Consider the following 23630-nt stretch of genomic DNA (forward strand, 5'->3'; position numbering starts at 1 on the left):
TTCAGCACCGTAATATTATGTATGTGGTGCTTATCTATCCCATATGTCTAATAAGTTACAATCCTTCTTCGCCTTCACCGTATCTGTGACACTTCAGCTCTTACTCTCCCTTCCCCCATATTCCATCTTTTGCATCGTTGTCCAATACCTATCTCGGCCTTTAGATTGCCATCTATCCAGTACTGCCAGCTCAAGGAGTAGTATACATCCGTGGTGGCGGTAGATAACAGCCAGCCAGTATGGACTCTAAGGAGACTATCAGAGTGGCGAAGCCGCGGCCGAAGGATATGAGCCATCATTTCTCGGACGTGTCACTCGCCCGTATTCCCAGTAAGATGAAGGAGTACTACAAGTACTTTCTGATTCCTGGTATTGGCCAGCTCGCCGGTGGTTCGTAGCCTATTCTTTCTTTTTTTCCCGCCTACCTCATTGCATGTGCCAGCCAATCGGCCAAGGCTAACAATATCGGGGAACTTCCCACCGTTGCCGGCAGGTCTCCCTCATCCCCAATTCTTTCCGTACGACACCCTCGAGGCGCAAACCGCTAAGCCGGAGAGGTGGACGCCGACGCCGAACCATCCCGGCGTAGACTCCGCCCTGGTCTCCCAGCTGGCCTCGACGTCGCCTTTGCCGCCGCCGCCGCCGCCGCCTTCGAAATCTGCAAAATCCCCGGACCCCCGCGCGGCACCGGAACACGTCGTTGTACCGCATGATGGCGAGGGCAGCAACCCGCTCAAGAAGGTTGATCTAACCACCGCGCTCCAGTACGGCCAGGCCGGCGGCTATCCAGCCCTGCTATCCTTCGTCCGACAGTTCGCGCGCGAGAACCTACACCCGAACGTGCCGTACGAGGGCGGGCCCGAAGTCGTTATGACGGTCGGCTCGACCGACGGCATGTCTAAGACGTTGGAGCTTTTTACCAACATCTGGGTCGAGGGGAAGAGCCCTGTCAGCGAGCGACAGGGCTTGCTGTCCGAAGTGTTCATGTACGCCAACGTCCTCAGCCAGGCACTGCCCCGTGGTTTGAATGTTGTGCCCGTGGAAATGGACGGCGAGGGCATGGCGACCGAAGGGCCTGGTGGGCTGGAAGACGTCCTCGCGAACTGGGATGATAGCAAGGGCAAGAGGCCTCATCTGATGTATACGGTAACGTAAGTTGAGCTTTATGTGTGCGACCTGGGTCAAGAGTCGGACCATCTCGGCACGGCTTCAGATCTTGATCGTTCCCTCAGCTAACATCGATCAACAGGATGGGTCATAACCCGACAAGTGGCGTATTGTCCTTGCAGCGCCGGAAAGAGATCTATGCCGTCTGCAGCAAGTACGACGTCATCATCGTCGAGGACGATCCATACTGGTATTTGCAATACCCTTCGGCTGAACGTAACGAAGCCAAGGCCCGTGGCTTGCCTATTCCGGAACCTAAAGGCGCCAACGCATTAGAGAAGAAGTCCGGGTTTGATTTTTTGGACTCCCTCGTGCCTTCGTTCTTGAGCGTTGACACCGACGGCCGCGTCGTCCGTCTTGATACCTTCTCCAAGACAGTCGCCCCCGGTTGTCGTCTGGGCTGGGTCACAGCGGCGCCTGAGATCGCGGAGAGGATCCTTCGCATCAGCGAGACCGGCACGCAACAACCATCCGGATTCGTCCAGGCTATGATCGCGCAGACCATCATGGGCCCGCAGCAGACCGAGGAGGGCAGTGCGACCATGAGCCTCTTCTCGGCGCTGCGCTCGAGCCGCGAAAAGGCGGCGTTCAGCGGTTGGAAGGTGGACGGCTGGGTACGTTGGCTGGCGGGCCTGCGCGGCGAGTACGAGCGCCGTATGAACCGCATGTGCACCATTCTTGAGGAGAATGCCTACCAGCTAAAGCAGTCGACGCCCATCCGCCCGTCCGACGCCGACTGGGGCGTCATCACCAAGACGCAACTGTACGACTTCGACTGGCCTCGCGGCGGCATGTTCCTGTGGATGCGCATGCGCTTCGAGCGGCACCCACTGTGGGAGGCACCCGGATCCAACGGCCTTCCGCTCAACGGCCGGGCGCTGACCACGGCGCTCATGATCTTCCTGACCCATAAACCCTACCTAGTCCTCGTGTCACCGGGCCTTATGTTCAGCGCCACACCGCAGATAGCCGAGGAGCGGGGCTGGGCGTACTACCGCTTATGCTTCGCGGCCGAGAGCGATGAGAACATCGACAAGTGTTCCCAGCGCCTCGTCCAGGGCATCCACCGCTTCTTCCGCATCAAGAAGGTTAAGGAGCTCGAGCAGCTTCTTGATGAAGCTAACGCCGTGAGCGAACAGGGGTGGTTCGAAGATGAAAATGGCCTAGCGAATATGGGAACATATATGGGCTGCTAAATGTGTAAACGGTTGCTTATGTGCGATGAATGTAGAGATTGTAAGGACTGTGTCAATGATATGAACATAAACTGGCACAACGCATGACTGCAAGATATCATTACCAGTAATGTGACAAACAGTTGGAGAAGAGCGACTGCCATTTTTAAAGAGAAGTAAGCCCGTCTTTTCAACGACATGATTCTGCCATACGATTCATGTGTCACATGGTATCGGTCAAGTCGCCCTGGCCATTCACCGTTCACAAGCCAGTATCCAGTGAAGTTGATACCCAGTAAAGGGCATCAAACTTACCCCTCCAAGTATAGTAGTACAACGCGGCAACGTACAACATAATGGCTACCCTTGATCATGTTAATTCGAAAGGGCCTAACTACGCTGAGATGGACTACGCAGGTCTGATGTCGGCTGTTGTCAACAATGGTGTAAACCTTGGAAGTGATTAGTGTGTACCGTGCTTGACACGGAGAGTTCACCACACAAGTACTCTGGCTATTGACGAGAAGGCAGGCATATCATTAAGGCAGTCAAAGGCCACCAGATACAGTTCGTGCAGCATCGAACATTTTATAGATTAGTCATGATCACAATCAATTCATTCCCCTTAAGTGGAGGGCAAATTAGACCCTGTATGAAATCATCATTGATTTACTCGTAAACCGAGCCGGTACGCCTCAGTAATAAACGAACCCATAACCCATTCCCTGAAATATCAATACTGCTCACCAAGCATTGAACTCGCTTAATCCTGGTTGACAATCTCCTTGAAGAGAGCAGCCGTGGGCTGGGGCTTGCCAGCAGGGGCCTTCTCCTCACCAAGCTTCTCCTTGACAAAGGTGGCGTGGTAAGGGTTGAGGCGCAGCATAACCTGCTTGTTGCGCAGAGGGTTCTTCTTCTGGACGTGAGCACGCTTGGTAACGGCACCACCCTTGGGGGCGCGCAGGACGCTCTGGATTTCGGAGCTGTTGATCAAACGGGTGAGATCGGCGTTGGAAACCAGGTTGGAAGGCAGCAGGAAGTCCTTCTTGAGCTCGGAGGGCTTGGTGGTGGTGCCGTAGATGTTGTCGAGGGCCTTGAAGGCGGCGGAGGTCCAGACGATGAAACGGCCGAGGTGGCCACCGGGGGCGAGCTGGAGGAGGTTGAGGGAGTAGACATCGCAGGTCTCGCAGCCGGGCATGTTGCGGAAGCCCTTGACGAGCTCCTTGCCATCAACGGCGGAATCGTAGATGACAAGAGGACCGCGGCGCTGGGTGTGACGTCGGCCTCGCATCTTACCCTTACCAGCTCGGAGCTTCTTGGACTTCTTGGCCTTGAGCACATCGGCACCAGCACCAACGGAGGTCAGGATCTTGAAGGCAGCGGCAGTCTTGGCGGCAGCAGCACCCTCGAAGATGGAAGAGTCAATGACCAGGGGAACCTCGGGGACGGAGGAGATCTGGTGACCACGGGCGAGCAGCAGAGGAGTGACGGCAGAAGCAGCCAGAGCGGAGGCAGTAGCGAATCGCCTTTGCGGAGCAGCATGTTAGTAATTGGCCAAATCTTCGAGGTGGTATCCATCTAAAACTCACTTCTGGCCCTGGTTGATCTTGATGTGCCACTTGCGCCAGATCTTGGTGGGAGCGAACATGCGACCGGATCGACACATGTTACCGAAGGCGGCCTGACCGGCACGGTGGGTACCACCACCCGAGACACGAGGAATACGGGCAACAGCACGACCAGTACCCCAAGACTCGGCAGAAGTCTGGTGACCAGCCTTCTCGCTCACGGCGTAGGGCTGACGCTTGTTCTTGGCCATACCGGTGTGCACCTGCTGAACGATATCAGGGCGAATAGGCGAGGTGAAGACGGTAGGCATAGGGTGGGTGGCTCCCGAGGGAGCACCGTCCTTGCCGATGATGGTGACAGTCGGTCGAGACATTTTGGCGTCGGTTTGGTGAGGTCTGTTTTGGCGAAAATGTTAGTTGAGAATTACTCAGACTGATGAATTGATTGATTGCCGACGCGAACCAGAGTCCAAAATAATATAAAAATCAATCAAAGGCGAGAGCCAGCAAGGCGAATTGCAAAGACTTACCTCGACGGCGGGTTGAGCTGTTGGGGTTAGTAGTCGTCTTCTGATCGTGAAGTCGACTTTTTTTCCTTGGTGGAGGAGCTGGTAAGCAGAAAGTCGAGAAATCTGCAATCGCACGCACACAAAGCCTGAATTTTGCACTTGTGGGAGGGCAGCAGGGTTGGAAGCGGGTAGGTGCCCAGACCCACTACTCCCAGCTGGGGATGATGGCTAAGTACATAAACTACCTAAAAGAATATTTATTCACTAGAGACTTACTCCGTACAGCCCCATCTTATTATTACTAAAAGTATAGGACCCGCTTAAAAAGGAAAAGAAGAAAAATACTGAACCGAATCTTAGAAGCCCACAAACTCGAGTTACATCTGTCATTACAATACCTTATGCTTCAAAAAGTCAAAAGGTATACTCCGATGCGGGGAATCGAACCCCGGGCTACACGGATCTGCACTGAGAGCGTGTAATGTTAGCCACTACACCACATCGGAAATGAGTTGAACGATGTAAGTACAGTCTCTAAAATAGATTATATATATAAACATGTTCCTATTATCTGCTAACTTTTATCTTTGTGTACCAATATATGTATATGTGTATCCGGAAATTCTATACATTTCGGATTCTCGGCTACTAAGTGTAAAAGCAATTCCATTCTGAGAGCGTCTTCGCTTTAGTAATTGCCTGTTGGAGATTTAAGTTGCCCAAAGAGCCTTTAGGCCAGCGCCTCTCCAATAAACGCGGCCCCAGGTCCGAGCCCATTTGATCGAGTTTTGTTGGGCTTGGAAGGGTACTTATTTGTGCAACTCCTATCATGCTAAAGCGGAACGATCTTGTGGCGTGTAAGCTGCTTAGCTGGCAAGATCATCATCCTCGTTCTGACATTGTATTTCGGCATTTTGACTTTGAGTGTAGCCGCCACACAAAGCGGCGGCCAGGCCAGGTAACTTTACCTCCTCGCTTACGCTGGGGAGATGCCGGCCATCAAGACGACAGTCATATAATGATACGACGACTTCCTATTCAAGCACTGGGCAAGGTAAGTCGTCCCAGTACCATGTTTTCCATGTGCCCCTAGAAATACGAAGGTGAACTCAGTGCATACACCTAATAGGCCCAGCTCCGATAGATTGGGCTTGGTTTCAAGGGTTGCCGCGGATTCTGTACGTGCATGGAAGCTGAAGGCGGTAGGCTAGTGATACCCTCATATTGGGGGGGTTATACCTCACCAAAGCCTCAATTTAGGATTCTCTAGGGCCTAGCCATACATTTCAGCAAGCGTCAGCCTGTATTGTCATATGATACTCCTAACGGACCAGCGGCAAAGTCAAGACGACAGACGCGCCCAGAATTATCTCTTGAAGTAGCAAGATGAAAGGGAGTGCACTTATTTAGCTGATATAACGCCCCTGGAAACCACAGACCAGAATGACGCGACTTGCCATCGGCGACCCTTCAGTGCCACCCGCCAAGTGTGCGTCCATATGTCTAGAGCGCACTTCTGTTGGCTAAACCTGCTAGTCCGCTAATCAGTAATAACCAAGAAACTTTAGATAGACAGATACCAATTTCTTTCCCTTACCAGCCATCTTTGAAATTCACTTCTACTCAGGGGAGAGAACCAAGCCTTACTAGTGGGCTTAGGATCTTCGTGTGTTACGAATGCGCCAGCAAGATGGAACGCACGAACATGGGCTGGACAAGAAAACATGAACGTGCCGACGTGGCCATGGTCTTCCCTCAGGGTGGTTATCATGCTTCTATTTGAACAATGATCCATTGCGATTATCGTCTTGTTCTCCAAACCTCAAGCATGTATACTGGCTAAGAGTGGCAGCCAAGTCATTCCTTCTCAACCACGCTCGCATCATCCCCGCCTTTGAAACAAGCATCTGGCAAATATGTGGCTGTCAAGCTGTGTCGCGAGCTCCATGCTCTTTCTGAGTACCTATGCCGACCCAACATGGCCCTCCTCAAACGATGAGTTAGAGGAGATCATGTACCAAATATCGTCTGTCAACAGCCGCGGATTTGGCGGTACTGTGATTCCTTGCTCGAGCGAGGCAGCAGGACCTGGTCGACAAAATGCCGCCGAGTGGCTTCGGACTGCGTTCCACGACATGGCGTCAGCAAACATCTATTTCCAAACAGGGGGCCTGGATGGTTCTCTGCAGTTCGAGACAAGCAGGCCAGAGAACACGGGACCTGGTTTTGTCACGTCTCTGGAGTTCTACTCGTCCTATTATACCAGCCGATCGAGCCTGGCAGATCTGATCGCCCTTGGGGTGTACTTCGCCGTCAGGTCATGTGGAGGCCCGGCGGTCCCCATTCGTGGGGGCAGAATCGATGCGACAACGCCTGCGCCCGATTCTCAGGTCCCGCAGCCGCAGAATAGCCTATTCACATTCCAAGGGCAGTTCCAACGCTTAGGCTTCAGTGGTGTAGAGATGATCCAGGTCGTTGCATGTGGACATAGCATGGGCGGTGTCCATTCCCCCGAGTTCAACGATATCGTACCATCGGGGACGCCGGAAGGGGAGATGGCTTTCGACTCAACCGTAGCAGGGTTCGACAATAAGGTGGTAACAGAATATCTGAATAACACAACCATGAACCCACTCGTGGTTGGAATGGTTCCAATTAAGAATTCTGACGGACGTATCTTCAGGTCAGACAACAACCAGACAGTGCGCGCTTTGGCAGATCCGGCTTCCTTCCAATCGACCTGCCAGCAAGTCTTGCAGAAGATGATCGAAGTTGTGCCTCCAGGTGTTGTATTGTCTGATCCGATCCTCCCCTACTTTGTCAAGCCAGTCGGGATTCAGCTGGCATTAGACGATTATGCGTCGACCATGACACTGACCGGCTCCATACGTGTCCGGACAACAAATCTGCCACCATCAAATATCAACAGCTTGACACTGACGTATAAGGATCGAAAAGGCGGCAACTCGTGCGGTTCTGCCGGTTGCTCGATAACTGTGAAGAGCAATGGTGTCACGCAAGGCTTTGATGACACGTTCTTATGGTTTCCGCTTACAACCACGGTCCCAGCAATGACAGGCATCTCGTCGTTCACAGTGACCCTGAATCTCGCCAACGGGACCATTTTGTCTTTCAACAACAATGGCGCTTCTTATCCAATCGATGATGGAATCTTGTTGCAGAAGCCTCAGAGCTGTTTCCTGCAAACTCTTGGGCAGCTTACCGTTACTGCGGCAGTCCGAAATGATCTCGGATCCCTCCCTGTGACTTTATCGGTCACCAACCAAATACCAAGCAACTATCCGGTGCCCACTCTGGTCAACAATAGCATAGCCATGACTATGGGAGACTGCGTGGGAATGTACACGTTCTACATTGCCACCTATATCATCACAGGGGGCATGGCCGGTACAGCCAAGATTGATGTCACAAGTGGCAATGGCTCAACAGCCGTTGCTGACGCCTTTAACAACGCGTATGAGCTGAACGGGACGTGCCGCCCCTTCTCTAAACTACCATCATTAAGATGCACCATGCCAGGCAGCTCTTCGTCATCGGCTATCTCCCCTTCTTCCAGTGCTAGCAGTAGCGCGAGTGCCAGCTCAAGTGCGCCCAGCTCGGGGGCCTCCACCACAAGTTCAAGCAGCAATTCGAGGACCACAAGCTCAAGCACATCAGTGACCACCATTGCTCCTACATCCACCACGAGCACAGCGGCGGCGGCCACCCCCACGCAGAAAATGCAAGTAGGCACGTACTCTTTAGTCGGCTGTTACAAGGAAGTCATAGATAATCATCGCGCTCTTGGCTCACAAGGCATGGCCGTTGACTCGATGACTACCGAGATCTGTGCCACGTTTTGCAGGAATTACCACTACTTTGGGACCGAATTCGGACGCGAATGCTACTGTGGCAACATGATCGACACGAGAAGCACGCCCACGCTAATGACCGATTGCAACATGCCTTGCGCGGGCGACAAGAGCTCATACTGCGGTGCCGGCGACAGGCTCGATGTCTACTTCTCCACCGCGACGACCGGCCCTTCGCAGCCGCCGATCGTGGGTAAGTACAACTCGTATGGGTGTCAGACGGAGGGCACTACATCCCGAGCGCTAAACGCCCTCCGAACTGCCAGCGATAGCATGACGCTTGAGATGTGTGCCAGCTTCTGCGATGGCTACACGTACTTTGGTACCGAGTATTCTCGGGAGTGTTACTGTGGTAACAGCTTCACAGAAGGCTCGGTGGTAGCAGGAACTTATGATTGTTCCATGGTCTGCGCGGGAGATGTGAAGGAGCTGTGTGGTGGACCTGATCGATTGAGTGTCTATACGACAAAGGATTCGATGAATCTCGCGAGCACACACCAACAAGCACAGCTCGAAGCTTGAGAGAAAGACGCGGGGGCAATCATTGAGCCAGTGGGATAAAGGCTGTCTGTGCGAAGGCAATATTTGTTAGGCAGTGTGTGATGATTTAATGCGAATGTGGCGGTGGACCAATAGGGCGTGAAGCGACATATAGCATCTGGGTTATTATCCATGGCTATCTTTGTAGGACTGCTTAGTCTTGAGCACATGAGGCTGGGAGCAAGATATGTATATATGAGCAGTGACAGTGGTGCCTAAACACTAAATAGCTGAGATCTCCCTGATGCACCATAACAAGCGCAAGCGGGACAAGTGCGAGTGCAACACGCGCTGTGGCCTGACATGACCACTCAAGAAACAAACCCCTCCAGTACCTCCAGTACACACTTCCAAAGAAAGAAAAGAGTGATCCAGTATGTCGACAATGGGCTTGGGACTCACTAGTTTATCACCACAATTGTGACAGCCAATATATCCCTTCTGTTAGCGACAACGCCTGTGCTGCATTGTTGGCAGCATGAATTTGGTCTAGGATGGACATCGAAAGGTAAGCAAGCTTTCTGCCGTTTCATTGTTGTCTTTTTTATTCACACCAAATCGTGCTCGTATTTCCATATGGCGCGTTCGATCTCGGCTTGGGTTCACTGATGGCGGCAGTGGTGCATACAACAGGCAGCTGGCTGTCCCACACCAAGCGCCAGCACCTACGTTAGCACCCACCATGAGCGCTATCAGCGGGGTAGCTGGATTTCCGGGGGTCCTCGAAAGAGACGAATTAGTGGAGTCCGAGGGCAAGGCTGCGAAGGGTAGCAGCTAAACCAAAAGTTTGGAGCGGTTCCTGCACCTAAGGTTCATTCATTCCTCTTCGCGCTGCAGCCCTGTCTCATCGACAAAGATCTATGTGGTTTTGCACATTTCGTCATCCCACCTCCCCTCGGATCTGTTCTGCCAGCGGGTTTCTCTCTTGTTTGTTTCGCTGCCTAAACAATGTTTTGGGCCTACTTGCTAGGCCCTTGAATTGGTGTTTTCCCCGGCGCATCAACTTGGCTCAAATTTGTGCCAGCCAAGTCTGGTTGCTGACTTTTGCAGGCCCGTCGAAGAGCATGCGACACCCTCCCCGTCTCCGCCGCAAGAAGACCTTCGAACAGCCACAGAGAAGGTCAATATTTCCACCACCGCTACGTACGCGAACAAGAAATTCGGATTTGGGAGCCATGCGCACAGGACATGGTTAGACAACCTCTCACTCGCTTTTAGTACATGTCTTTTAACGGCCTATCAGGGACTCTCCGTACCAGCGATATTGTGATTTGAGCTCGCCTCGAAGGTCTACTGGGTATGCATGGACTGTGCAAGTGCTTATTGTCAAGGCTGATCCGGTTCCAGGGCTGAGGGGAAGGACAAAATGCACAAAAGAATATGGGTAAGTCGATCTTGAGTTTAGGTCACATGGAGAAGCTGCTAAAGAATCCCAGACCAAGATCAGAAGCTTTGGGGCTCCTACGCCAATAAACACCCTGGAAAGGGATAACTCGAACGGAGCGCCTCTATCGACAACTCGACCGGTCCAGGAAACCATAGACTCGCCGCCCTCTAAACGTCAAAGGCTCAGACAGAGCGACGACCAAAATAAAGACGAGGACGCAGAGCGCCGCCCTGTACCCTACTCCAACTCAGAGTTCGCGTTACGAGACGATGCTATGCTTGCAGCCAGACCATCACAGAAGAACGACTCCCATGGCAACCTGTCGCCTGATGCTATTCAACCACGTGTGGCTGAATTCGATAGAGTGGAAAGCCTTATCCACCCTCCATCTCCGGTGTTGGGGTCGCGCAGACTAAAAAGTGGAAAACACCAGGCCGACGAGGTCATCCATCTTGCATCCGACGATGGTGGTAGCGAAGACCCTATAGATTTGATTCAAACAAGAAAACAGGAACACCCCGCTGTAGGCACAGATGAACTGGCCCATCGGTTCGTGAGCAAATCCGGCAGCAGTACAAAACGGATTCTACGCCAGCCCGATACTGTTAAGAGTAGAATGCGCGGGCCGTTCTTGGCGGCAACTAGGAAACGCCCAAGATCGTCAAGCGTGGACGAGCTGGCAGGAGATAGCCCTATCTCGAAGGCCCGCCCGACTAAGAGAATCGCCACGAACCTATCATCGTCATCGTCAGGCGAATCACGAGGTCATATTTCCCCTGTCAGGCTGGGCCTTAATTCAAGTCAAGCAACTCGACAGTTGCCCAACAAATGCAAGACAACGGGCGATTACGCGATCAAAGCAAAGCACATTATCACCTCGACGGGGCTATCGGTCGAGCGGGCAGTCTCTGGCAGCTTTGCCTACCCTTCATCAGCTGGCGACATGCATGTACCATGCGTTCTCTGTGTTCACGAGATTAGCCATTTACTACATCCGACTGACGAGCGAGGAAGCATCCTGGGACAATTAGCATATCTCACTGTAAATTTGGCGAAGGTCAATAAGGTCCAGATCCCGAAGGAGAAAACGCATCCCATTGTAGCTCTTTTTCGATCTGTCGAACCTAACTACAGTGCTGCAGCAAAGCTGCACATCGAGTTCGGGTCTCAGAAAGATGTGCAGGCTTTTCTGAAATGGGCTCAGATGCCTCGCCCGGGTTCTTTTCCACTGCAGGTCGAGGAAGTCCCGGGTGACCGATTGGCAAGAGAGATGGATAATCTTGGGTCCAAAGCGACTCATGGTTATGTCATTAGGGACGTGGACGAGAAGAGGCCCGAGCAGTCGGATGATATACGACTTGTCGAACACAACCAAGAGAAACGAAAGCAGCAGCAGCCCAAGCCTAAACTGATCCACGCATTGGCCAGTCCCGACACAGCTCGTGTAAGACCGAGAATCAAGGATACTATGCGCTCCCCCTATGTCACAGCAGCATGTGGAAGTTTTGGACCACGAAACCCCGCAGAGTCCAGCCATTCGTCAGACGCGCGCAAAACGGAAAATCCAGTCACCAAGCCCGCCGCCACCTGACTTGTGGACTGAGAAGAATCCAAGTTGGCCTCTCCAGTGGCGGGATTCTCTCATCTTCCCTCCAGTAGGCAAGAACCGAGCCACTGTCGATAAGGTCGATATACCTCGCCTTGATGAAGGCCAACTCCTGAACGACAATCTCATCATCTTCTACCTACGTTACCTCCAGCATGATCTAGAACTACGACGTCCGGATCTTGCGGAGCGGATCTACTTTCACAACACTTTCTTCTACGAGAAATTGAAACCTACAAAGGGTAGCCCTGGAATCAACTACGACAGCGTTAAAGCATGGACAACCAAGGTTGACCTGTTTACAAAAGACTTCATTGTGGTTCCAATCAACGAGTTCTCTCATTGGTACATAGCCATTATCTACAATGCGCCGAAGTTAGATACGACGGCGGGCACGTTGCCTGCTGCCGACTCGAGTGTCACTCACTCAGAGGATCTGGCGGGCAAATCGGGCAATGTGGCATGCAAGGAGGGCACAGAGCAGATGGCGAAAACGTCTGTTAACACCGCTGGTGAGGTTACTGTTGGAATCAATCACATGTCACTCGAATCATCAGGTTCAGATCCCAAGTTAGCTGTCATCGAACCATCGACCATTTCCAGGGATGCCAAAGGCCTGGCTGGGAGCGACAACCAGGTGGAAGAGTTATCGTTCGTGTCAGGTGCAGAACCCAAGAAACCATTCAACAAGGGCAATCCTCGGGGGAAAAAACATAACCCAGACGAACCCAAGATCATCACATTAGATTCTTTGGGATCTGGGCACTCCCCCGCATGCCGGAACCTCAAGGATTATTTGATAAAGGAACTGAGAGACAAGAAAGGCGTCGACATGCCGGACCCTGGGTCTCTAACCATGACAGCTAAGGGCATCCCGACTCAGAAAAACTACTGCGACTGTGGCGTCTATCTTCTTGGCTATGTGGTTCGGTTCTTACACGACCCCGATGCTTTCATCCGCACCCTGTTGCTTCATGAGGATATTGAGTGGGATATCGATGCCCCGGCATTGCGCAACGATATCAGAACGCTACTCTTCCAATTGCAGGGGAGCAAATAGCACGTGAGGATGAGCGTGTAAGGGCCAAGAAGGAGGCTGCCAGGATCAAGCGGAACAGGCAGAGCCGGCCACCTTCCAGCGAGGTCAATGTGGCTCCGGCATCCGTGGAGATGACGCCATCTGGAGCAACCCAATTATCTATATCTCCAGCGAGACCAGCCGTCGGAGAAGGCGTGGCAAGCAGCCCATCTCCCGTGGTCTTGGCGCAAGAAAGTGTCGAAGGCTCCGATATTACATCTGCTGCCATCACTTCGCCAAAGGAAGCAGATGTTACCATCGTCGACAAGCACCACCCAAAAACACCGATCCCTCCAGTTGTATCGCCGAAGATATCTAACCGTTCAGCATCTGCCACAACCGAGCTGGAAATCGAAACTCCTCGGGCCATGCCCTCAAGCCACGGAAGCAAAAGGGTCAATGGCGGATCCCCCCCAAGAGACGGCCCAATCCGTGGAAGAAGATCATGCCTCGGAGTCTGAAGTCGAGAGAAGCATGCTACCCCTTCTACCTGAAACTCCAATCCATAGCCCTACGAAGACCCTGCATACCGTGGATGGAAGTGGCCTGACCGGTGGGGGTTTCGAGAAGGCTCCTGGCAATTCCCTGTCAGACATTGAAGTGGTGATACCATCGAAAGAGCACTTTGAGAGACAGCAAAAGAACGGCAGGGGCAGGAGGCAGCAAAGCACGCGGCTCACAAGCACCCAAGGGAAACGGCCCATGAGAGTCCCTACTTTTCACAACAGCGAGTTGGAGGCTTGCGGCAAGGCGAAAGGGTTGTTGCGGCAACACCATTACCAAAGAAGAAGTCCCCCGAAATAGTCAACGTTGACGATTCCGACTAAACCAGGCGTTTGTTGAGGTAGAGAGTTCGATATCTGTGCAGGATGGATGGCATGGTATGGCGAGGCGGTGCGGAAAGGACAAACAGCGCCTTTTTTTACTCTGATAGAGAGATTGCATGGCGTGGGCTGCATGGAAAATCGGAGTACGACATGGATGATTTTATATGCTTTTGCTATTATACCCCCCTCCGCTTGAGCGTCTGTTGGTGGCAGCTCTTTTTTCCCGTCTTGCAGAAAACGGGAGCTGTCTTGTGTCGTTTCGTTAGAGGCACTACTGTCGTGCGCACCAAAGAAGCGAAACAGACCATTGTCACCTAGAACCACATTAAAAAACCTGAATCATGATGCCTCATGTTGTACATGAAGTTGTTACGGAGGGTGTCAACATGGTAATCACTTGACCGCCAGCCTGTTTCTAACATCTAGCCGGCAAGTCAAACAAGACGATGCGTATTCTCAGGCACTATAATGTAGTTCGATCCATTTGTCGATTCTATAGATCTACTTTTCCGTCTAAATCATAGTCGCCGTCCGTCCACATCTGAGAGATAGGTTTCACATACCCAGCCTCCAGAGCTGCCTCATCAACAACCCCCGGCGCTCGCTCCTGCATGACGGGCTCCCGGAAGGCGTGATCGTAGTTCAGGAGACCGCCGCTGTAAAAAAGCTCCTGGTCATACCAATGCTCGTCGTTCTTCTCCACCGCTTGCAGCCAGCCAGACGCTGCGGCTTCATGCAAGTCGATCTCGTCGTATGTCGTCTCGGGCGTACCACCCGACGATAATGAGCCCGCCAAGCCGACGTGGTTTATCCGGACCCAGGCCCTTGGCTCGGGACCGCCCACCATGTCTGCTTGCCACGAATCGTCTTCGTCGCCCCAGCCCACCTGGCCCCTGGTTCCCTCGGGCGCGCGCACCACCATGACTTCGCCGTGGCCGACGACCCGACCTCCGCGGCGGTACAAGACGCGGGAGACCATAACCTCAAACTCCCCCGCCACTACGGCGAAACCACCGCGCGCCCAGCCCAGCCACGTCGACAGAACGGGCCGGACGCGCCACTCCTCGCCTCCGGGCTTGCGGAGCTGGATGCCCAGGATGCCTGTGGTCAATGTGCTCGTGGGACCCGCGGCCCAGCCGTGGGCGTGGCTGTTGCGGCTGGGGATGGGGTAGGCCGGGTAGTGGACGTAGCCGTCGGTGCGGAAACCCTCGGCGAGGGTGCTGTTGGTGAAGCCGGGCCCCTCGAGCAGGTAGCCCCACATGAGCAGCATGAGTTCGACGGCGGCGTCGTGGTTGCCCGCGGCGCAGTGGGCCTGCAGCTCGAACGAGGACGAAAAGGGTGACATGACGTTGGGGAATTCGATGGCCGGGGCCCCAAACTTGTTCCAGCGGGCGCGGAGACCCTCGGAAATGGAGTAGGGCTGCGTCGTGAACGCCTTGGCCATGCCTGCGATGAGAGCCCAGGAGTTGCCGTCCTGGGGATCGCAGTGATCGTCGCCGAAACAGTGGCGGCTTTGGAGGTTGTCCGAGTAGAGGCCTGTGTGGTTGCAGTAGAGGGCTTCGATGCCCAGCTCGAGGCGCTCGATCAATGATTCCAAGTAGTTGATGTCAGGCAGTTCGACCAGGGGGGTCGGATACGAGGAAGGACGAGAGCTCAATAGTGCGCTTTAGCACCACTTGGAGGATTGCTGATGCCTCAACGTTATGGCCGCCCATGCCGTGTCGGTTCCAATCGAATGGGGAGGTAACATGCATTAGATTCGTCGAGTCAACTTTGGAGGTGCTCACGTAGAATGCGCGCATGTAATCTGGCCACTTCTCGCGCAGCCAGTCGATGTCGCCGGAATACATGACGTAGTCATACGTGCCCAGCAGAGTGTGCATATGATAGGTATCGCTGAACTCGTTGCGGTAGCTCAGGGGTGGCCCGGCGTACGGTAAGCGACCGTCGGAATATTGGCGCCAGAAGACCACGTCCAAGGCATTTCGCACAGCCAGCATGTCGTAGGTAGAGACAGCAATGCCGGGGATGGCAATGTACATGTCCCCAGGCCATACCAGGCGGTCTCGCTTCGCACCATCTGTTGTCACGGCAGTCCCTTGGGAGACGGTGAAGTTGGAGTACCATGAGCCCGGTGGCGGGTCGTAATGGGTCAGGTAGCTGTTGACGTGAACCAAAGCAGAGCCCTCCTTGGGGTCAATGGTGGATAACTGTAAGGTGTAGGCGCCGGCATACCAGATGCGGTTGAGGAGATCGTTGGAGCTATAGAAGTAGCCCGAGTACGCTCTCCCATTCGGCTGGGAGGGAAACGACGTGCAATTGACCCAGATCTGGGATATACCTATGGAGGGTTTGGAGTAGGGCCTTTTCTCTCCCTGGCCAACAAGTTGTGAGATTGGATTCTGGCCCAGCACTGTCTGGGTCACGCTGGTTAACGCGGCCCAGAGTTTCCGGAGCCGTCGAGTCGCGGGGCTTTCCGAGACGGGAATGTCGTCGATGTACAAGGTGAGATATTTGAAACCACCACGCAGGAAATCGTCTCCCACACACATGCTCCCCGTTTTCTTGCCGGGGTGGAAGTCCAATGGGGAATCCCACATGTCATCGTTGGTGGCATCCGTCCGCTCGCCGACGAAAAAAGAAGACTCGGTGTACGCAAGCATGAGAACGGGCTCATCCGTTACACTGTCGACTTGAAAACATACTCTGGACGGACGGGGTAGACCCAAACTCATCAGCTCTCGCACGCATGTAGGAACAGGCGCGATGCACGTACCGACCAGATATGTTTTCTTCAAACTCCAGGGTGATATGGCCTCCTTCGCCGATCAGAATGCTGCCATCGGCGGAGAGATGGCCCGCGTTGCTGCTTGTCGTCACGTTTCCCTCCACCGTCCAGACCCTGGCGGGCGCGATGTAGGACTTGTTGGCGGGTGCTTTGTTAAAACGGTCCCACGGGCCAGGGAAGACAGGCTCCCTGGGCAGGTGGTGATAATCGATGCCATCTGGGCCGACAGCCAGTGTCAGGCCGTGAGCGGCGAGGGCGAGGGTGAGCAAGCTCCGAAGCGGGCGGACCATTGTGTTCCTCTAATCCTTTTCCTTCCGAGCTGCAGTTTAAGAAGAAATGCCCAACGAGAAGATGTTTGGCGGTTGTTGTTTTTGGACCTTGTCGAGTGTTCCTTAACGGAGCAAGTCACCCCAGGCCCGGCTAACGTCAGTCTAAAATAATGAAACTAGCAAGGTGTCGATCACCAAGAAGCACAGCACCCTGGTCATCCTACCTTACGGCGACTCATCCCTGAGATGTTGGTTGTCGACCAGGGAAGCCTTGACACATTGTGACGAGCCCCGAGGTGGTGAATGCTCGGTCTGACCCATCGAATTGATTGATTACACGAATCCTGCTTGTACGCCAACACGCGTGCCTCGCTCGGCATCAGCGCCAGCAGGGAATAAATGCCCCCGTGACATTGCCATGGATTTCTTGTCCCACGACGCTGCGGGGAAGCGTGCAAGGGTGCACAGGCCTTTTCGCGGGGTGCGCAAGGGGGCAACCAACATGGCAATTTAGATCATTCAGAAGAGCCCGACATGTCACTGGAATATGGCAGTTGGGTTGGGGTGAACAAGCTACTTTTTATAGATCGGTGCTGATGCTTGTTGTGAATCTGATATCGAGGCAACGTCTTTCTTCTAGTCCGAAGCCACTTGGCAGGGCAAGAAAAACGCACCATCGCTATTCAGTCTCATGTTGGGCAGACAGATAGCCATTGTCACTAAACAAATAGCACCCAACATGACGTGGTAGTGACCATGTCTCCGCGGGACCCATGCCGCCTCTGTCTCTCGTGCCCTTGTCCCGCCAGTAGCCACCACCCTTCGCCTTCACATTGCCGCATATCTCGTGAAAACAGAGGGTTGGAGCTTTCAAGCTACCATTGACGACCCTCTTGCTACTTCCGCTATTACTAATTCATGCTCTCGTCCTCGCTCCGTTGCCGCCTCTTCCGAGCTGGAGCTTTCAAGCTACCAGAGCGCCTGATTTCGTCCCTCAAATCTGATGGCCGCTCTCTTGCTCGGGGACTCGACACGATTGCTCGCCATCGAGGTACAAGTGCTGTGTTGTGTGATGCTGGGGGTATGGGGGGTTGTTGTGTTGTGTCGTGTCGCGAGTCTCCAGGTTTTGTACATGGGCAACATGATGGCGCTACCAGCCAGGTTTGGCGCCCCGCCGGCGCAGGTGAGCATTGTCGCCACGAGGGGGGCCTAATAAGATATCCAAGGTTCAGCCGAGCCTTACATATCCATCGAGTCGTTGCCGTTGGCGAAGTTGAAGCCACCGCCCTGGGCACCATTGGTGCCGAAGCCAAACGTGCCATTGGCACCCTGGGCCTGCGGCGCCATAGCCTCATCGGCATTCTCATCCTCATCCGAGAAGTACTTCTCAATGATGTTGTAAGACTTCATGTAAATTTCCTCGTTGGCATTGTTCTGGCAATCGTGGATCTTCTCCATACCTCCACACTCCTCAATGAAGAGGGCATAGCGGTTGATGGATTCGGCACCCTCACCGGCCGCCTGCTTGTCCAGGTCACCGACCTTGAGGATGTTCTCGAGGCCGTCCAGAGCAACCTGAATGATCTTATTGTCCGGGCAGGCCAGAAGATCACAGAGAGGTCGGATGCAGTTCTGGGCTACCAGGTAACGGATCTGCTCAGGCTTCTGTAGGCCTCCGCTTGTGGCATTGCTAATGGCCCAGCAAGCTTCCTTCCTTGTCTTGAGGTCGCCGTTAGAGAGCAGATGAATCAAGGGCGGGATGATGTTGGCATCAATCACACTCTGGATTTGCTGGCTGTTACCGGCAGTGATGTTGGAGATGGTCCAGCAGGCTTCCTTCCTGATACCGTCTTTATTCGAGCTGAGGAGAGACAAAAGACAAGGCAGAGAACCGCAGTTAATGATAACCTGGGTCTGAACATCGTCTCCAGTCACAATGTTGCCGACAGAGCGCAGCGCGGGGGTCTGGACCGAGGTAGAGGCGTGCATCAGCAGCTCTACCAGGCGACGAGGAATGCCGGCTTCAATGACAGCCTGGATCTTATCGTTGGATCCATCGCTGAGGTAGCTAATGGCCCAGCAAGCATCAATCAAGACTTCATCGTCTAAAGAGTACACAAGTTTGGCCAGAACAGGCAGAGCGGGCGCAATCTGGCCATTACAGTTAGAAATTCCATCCTCGAGAAGCGATACGTCTTCGGGTCTTACCGTGCTCCAGTCAGGTTGGGGGGTCTTGCCCCTGCAAAAGTTGCTCAAAGTCCAGGTAGCATTACGAAGCATACTGAGCTTTCGGCTGTCACCAAGAAGGTTCAACAGAGGCTTCAGAGCACCGCAGCCGAGGACGTAGTCTCGGCATGTAGGGCTGTCACCGGCTATGTTACCAAGGGCCCAGACGGCCTGCTCCCGAACATCGGGCTCGGGGCTGGCCAGGAGCTCGACGAAGATGGGAACAGCGCCTGCCTCAATAACGACTTGAGTTTGCGTGGCAGAGCCGGAAGCGATATTGGTCAAGGCCCATGCTGCCTCAAATTGGACCAGGGTGTGGGGAGATCGAAGGAACTCGACGAATCGGCTCACCACACCAGTCTTGATAACCTCCTCAATTGGGGGGTTGCGCTCCTTGGAAAGGAGTTTTCGGAATTTGGTAGTGGCTTGGATCTGGAGGTCGATTTGTTCCGAGAAAACGCCCTGGACCATTTGAGGAAGGTCCTCGTTGAGCTACACAGAAATGATCATGTTAGTCTGGCCAGCACAGAACAGATGGAAAGAAGATGGGCAGCCTGGTCAGGGTAGTAATAGATCAAGAAAGTGCAGCAAGGACATGCTGCGGGGGTTGTGATCATGGATGGCGCAGGTGCCATCCGTTCCGGAATGCGCCAAGCATAGCAGGGAAAGTGAAAGTCCGATCGGACCCTGTAAGATTGCGAAGATAGGATGCGCTGATGAAAGATGCTGCGATGAGTAACGACGGAAAATTCACATACCTGGCTCTCAGTGGGAGCAGTGTCATCGTCACTGTCGGGGGCGGCGCCCAGCGAGGCACCGGGACGGTTCTCGCCTGTGCCGATACCGCGGCGCTTTGCGAGGTTCTCCTCTCTCTTGGCCTTTCGGATCTCGACCTGCTGCTCCTCGCGGCGACGTCGCAGCTCCTCGGGCTTGAAGGTGCTCTTCGCCTTGAACTGAGTTCGGCGATGCTCGGGAATGTACCGATCAGCCATGATTGCGGTAGTTTCTCAAGACGGCGCACAACAATCTGGTTGATGATGTGTGTGGCTCGCAAGATGGAGTTGGGTTATGGTGTGGGAGTTGTGTTGATGAGAAGGGAATTTTGTTTTGGTTTCTTGGGCAAAGTATGTAGTAAAAGTCCCCAGGGGTCCGTCTGGAAACACCCCGCCTTTTTCTTGTTTTGATTACCTTGCCGAAGTAGCTAAGGTAGAGTTGGCCTGGTAGGAATTGGATTGGGGAATTGACCAGATCTTGACAGTCAAGAAGAGAAATGGGTAACTTGGCAGGTGACGAGGGGTCGACGTATTACGATACCTTCTCAAGAGGGTGGAAAAAGAAAGTACTGGAAAGGCTGATGGAGCCTCGAGATTGAATGTGTGTCTGGTAAAAAAATAGAATTACCAAATGGAGGGGGGTAATCTTGTCTTTCTCTCTCTCCCTTTCTCTCTCTCTCTCTCTCTCTCTCTCTCTTTTACTGTGTACGGTAGAAATATGTATGCAATGAATGTGTGAGGGGGGCGTGGGCGGCAAAGAGCCCAGAACAGAGGCCCGACTTTTCGAAGAGGGGGGCGGTTTTCAGGTTACCTAGTGCAAGAACCCTTCCAGTGATCGATCGGATGCCTGCTCACTTGGGAAAATGGAAGATGGAAAATGGAAAATGGAAAATCTCAGAACAGCTGCAAGCACTAGCTAACAAGGTTGGGCAACTAAAAAAGCAGCCTCAGCACCGAACGGACCCCGAACGTTTGCTACACATGTCTAGTAATTATTATCGCGGAAACCTGCAAGATACAGTTTCCATTTTGATGTACGTAGGACATTGTCTAGAAGGGAGGCATTGTAGACAAAGACGCAAAGAAGGACTACAAGCAGGCATGCCGATGCAGCTGTGAACCACCTGGCCTATTGCCTGTTGGCCTTCCTACTCCAGCACATACCAAAGTACCTGAGCCCCTAATCGTTCCAAGTGTCCCTCGTAGCCTCTCTAGCCTCTTGCTCTCTCACATGCCGCGACTCATGCTGTCAATGTTTCTACGACCATCCTTTTCTGCGGTTGATATTGCCCCACCATCTACGTAGGTCTGTCGGCGACCTATGCACAAATGACTTGGGGAGGGGAAGGAAGGAGGGGAGGGGACGAGACGCCATTTGGACTGGGGGGGCGCCTGAAGCGCACGTGACCCGTGACAAACTCGCGCCCACCAAAGTCACTTTAAGTGCCTGAAGACGCGTCAAGTCGCGCCCATTCAATAAGACAAGCGTGTCTTTCTTCCTCGGAGCTGTTGCCCTCTTTTTGTTCGATTTCGTCCGTCATCTTCAAGACTGACCATTCATCTACACGCGCATGTGGATGCGTACGTTTATGCATCGCCAGTAGAGGCGCAATGGCAAGCCGAGAAGCCCCAAGCCCTGCTTCTCGCGGTGTGTCAGCCAACAAGCCGTTGCCCCCGACCTTCAAGAGCATCCAAGATGTCTTGAATGGGGAGGGTGTCGCCAAAGGCACTCTCGTAAGCGTGATTGGTGTAGTTCGGGACTTACGACGTCCTATACCAACGAGGAATTCAGGTGGGTCTAACCACGGCCGTGGACCAGCAAGACGAGCAGACCAATCCTCGCTAACAGCAAACATAGATTGGAAATGCGTCATGACCCTCTGCGACAAATCCATAGACGATGAAAACACCGCTCAGAATGGAGCCACTGGGATTGAATTGCACTTATTCTGCCCTCAGAACGCCATGCCGGAGGTGGGCTTCAGGGATGTCGTGCTCATCAAGTCAGCAAAGGTGCAAGACTATAGGTTTGGAACTTCGCTGCTCAGCAACTACAGGACCGCCATCTACGTATATTCAGCTTCTGCCATTCCCATGCCTCCCAAGTCCGCCAAAGACGCCCTGAAACCTCGCCCCGGATCCAAAGCCAGCCATGTTGAAGACGACGAGCACGAGTATGTCTCGTGGATGTACCATTCGATGAACAAGGATTCACTCCCAGAAGCAGACGTTTTTGAAGAGCAAGCCAACAGGTCACTCAACGTAAGGGACAAGTTTAGCTTGCTGAAAGATGTTGGCGATGGCGGATTCTATGATCTGATTGTCGAGGTCATCAAGGACCCTTACGACCTCCTCGACAAGGCTACTGTGTGGGTAACCGACTATACGGAGAATAAGCACTTCTATCATCATTCCTGGGACATTTCAAACGCTGAATCTGGCCGTGACGGTGATCCCTATGGGTATACAACGGCGTTTGAAAACCCGACGACCAAGGGTTGGCCGGGCCCGTATGGAAAACAATGCTTGCAACTGACTTACTACGAACCCCATGCCAGCCCTCTACGGAGTCAGGTTAGAGCGGGGGTTACATTAGGTTGCGTAATCTTCAGATCAAGTACGGGCGAAATGGAGGCAACCTCGAAGGATATTTGAGGGAAGACAGAGCATACCCTTCAAGACTGGGGTTTGATGTCATCCAAAAGAGCGAGTTCACAGAAGATGCAGACTCACGTCTGAAAGACCTTCTCAAGCGCAAACTTGAGTACAAGAAGAAGCTGAAGCAACAGAAGGAAGCCTTTGCTGGCCTCGAGAATACCAAGGCTGTTGGCGCCAAAAGGAAAGACAATGGAGAATCTGCTACGAAGCCCAACGCAAAGCAAAGGCGGAAGATACAGCGGGCACAACGTGATCAGGAAGTCCAAAAGGAGAAAACCCAGAAAGCGGAGTCGCTAGGCCTTAACAAACAAGTAAGATGCGAAAGTGAGGATCAGCCTGTTTCCTCATTTGACCGCATTTTGAATGGTGTGTCATGGAGACGCACCAGGGAAAATGGAGAGGAAGAGCATTTGGCGTTGCCATTCACGAATATCAAGTTCAGAGCCAATGTTCGTGTCGTTGACTTCCGGCCACGCAGGCTTGAGGACTTTGCGGCTGGCAGAAAAATGTCAGAATACGACTGTCTTGAAGATTATGACGGAGGTTCGGCGTCCGGATCTGATGGTCAAAGTGAGACTTTGGACAGCTTTGCTGGTCCAAAAACTTGGGAGTGGCGGTTCGCCCTCGAACTTGAGGACGCCTCACCCAAAGCAAAGGGCGAAAAGCCCGAGCGAATATGGGCATTGGTCGATAATATTGAGGCACAGCAGCTTGTCAACTTGGATGCTGTAGAGTAAGTGGGGGAGGCCGCGCTGTCGTTCCTGTGCGTATATCAGTACTAACTGCGCTTCTCTAGTCTGCAAGCAAACCAGGAACAACTGTCGCAGCTTCGCGAGCAACTCTTCAAGCTCTGGGGCAACTTGGAAGAGTGCAAGAGGCACGAGTATGACGCCCATCTCGAGTCTATACGGCGCACGAAATTACACATGCCTCCACCTGATAGTTCCGACAATGAGATCGAGGAGAACGGCCCAGAGCAGGCCGGTCGTCGGCCGCCGGATAAGGTTTCCAATAAGCCGTTTACTTGCTGCCTGCAACAGTATGGCCTCGAGATATCTGAAGCTGATCCAACGAAGTGTGATTCCGGCGAGGGCAAGCGCTATCAGAGGGTTTTTAAAATATTTGGAACTGCGGTCCGGTGATCGTTTTCTATGTAGTACACACTAGATGGGATTGGGGGATGCTCT

At 53.3% G+C, this 23630-nt stretch overlaps 7 protein-coding genes across 7 annotated transcripts; 4 read left to right on the forward strand and 3 right to left on the reverse strand.

The window, feature by feature from the left end:
* Window positions 1-239: 239 nt before the first annotated feature.
* Window positions 240-2363, forward strand: PG998_007684 (uncharacterized protein; the record flags this gene model as incomplete). The annotated part of the gene is made up of 3 exons (XM_066874500.1): window positions 240-390; window positions 494-1151; window positions 1250-2363. 3 exons carry the CDS (start codon window positions 240-242, stop codon window positions 2361-2363), a joined length of 1923 nt encoding a protein of 640 aa, XP_066730445.1.
* Window positions 2364-3105: 742 nt separating this feature from the next.
* PG998_007685 (60S ribosomal protein uL4) lies at window positions 3106-4710 on the reverse strand (the record flags this gene model as incomplete). The annotated part of the gene is made up of 4 exons (XM_066874501.1): window positions 3106-3868; window positions 3932-4306; window positions 4441-4457; window positions 4696-4710. The coding sequence occupies 4 exons, from the start codon at window positions 4708-4710 to the stop codon at window positions 3106-3108; spliced, it is 1170 nt and encodes a 389-aa protein (XP_066730446.1).
* Window positions 4711-6335: 1625 nt separating this feature from the next.
* Window positions 6336-8813, forward strand: PG998_007686 (WSC domain-containing protein; the record flags this gene model as incomplete). The annotated part of the gene is made up of 1 exon (XM_066874502.1): window positions 6336-8813. One exon carries the CDS (start codon window positions 6336-6338, stop codon window positions 8811-8813), a length of 2478 nt encoding a protein of 825 aa, XP_066730447.1.
* Window positions 8814-10197: 1384 nt separating this feature from the next.
* On the forward strand, window positions 10198-12884 carry PG998_007687 (uncharacterized protein; the record flags this gene model as incomplete). Its single annotated transcript, XM_066874503.1, has 3 exons — window positions 10198-10215; window positions 10268-11662; window positions 11745-12884. 3 exons carry the CDS (start codon window positions 10198-10200, stop codon window positions 12882-12884), a joined length of 2553 nt encoding a protein of 850 aa, XP_066730448.1.
* Window positions 12885-14222: 1338 nt separating this feature from the next.
* Window positions 14223-16807, reverse strand: PG998_007688 (uncharacterized protein; the record flags this gene model as incomplete). Its single annotated transcript, XM_066874504.1, is given in 3 exon segments — window positions 14223-15308; window positions 15367-16421; window positions 16435-16807. 3 exon segments carry the CDS (start codon window positions 16805-16807, stop codon window positions 14223-14225), a joined length of 2514 nt encoding a protein of 837 aa, XP_066730449.1.
* A 1218-nt stretch (window positions 16808-18025) lies between these two features.
* On the reverse strand, window positions 18026-20022 carry PG998_007689 (karyopherin alpha-1-like protein; the record flags this gene model as incomplete). The annotated part of the gene is made up of 2 exons (XM_066874505.1): window positions 19771-20022; window positions 18026-19504 (listed from the first exon to the last, which is right to left on the reverse strand). Exons 1-2 carry the CDS (start codon window positions 20002-20004, stop codon window positions 18026-18028), a joined length of 1713 nt encoding a protein of 570 aa, XP_066730450.1. The 5' UTR covers window positions 20005-20022.
* A 1374-nt stretch (window positions 20023-21396) lies between these two features.
* On the forward strand, window positions 21397-23585 carry PG998_007690 (uncharacterized protein; the record flags this gene model as incomplete). The annotated part of the gene is made up of 4 exons (XM_066874506.1): window positions 21397-22295; window positions 22344-22359; window positions 22404-23176; window positions 23240-23585. 4 exons carry the CDS (start codon window positions 21397-21399, stop codon window positions 23583-23585), a joined length of 2034 nt encoding a protein of 677 aa, XP_066730451.1.
* Window positions 23586-23630: the final 45 nt, after the last annotated feature.

The sequence above is a fragment of the Apiospora kogelbergensis genome (assembly GCF_038363985.1).
Source record: "Apiospora kogelbergensis strain CBS 113332 chromosome Unknown utg000005l_segment0_segment0, whole genome shotgun sequence".
NCBI lineage: Eukaryota > Fungi > Ascomycota > Sordariomycetes > Amphisphaeriales > Apiosporaceae > Apiospora > Apiospora kogelbergensis.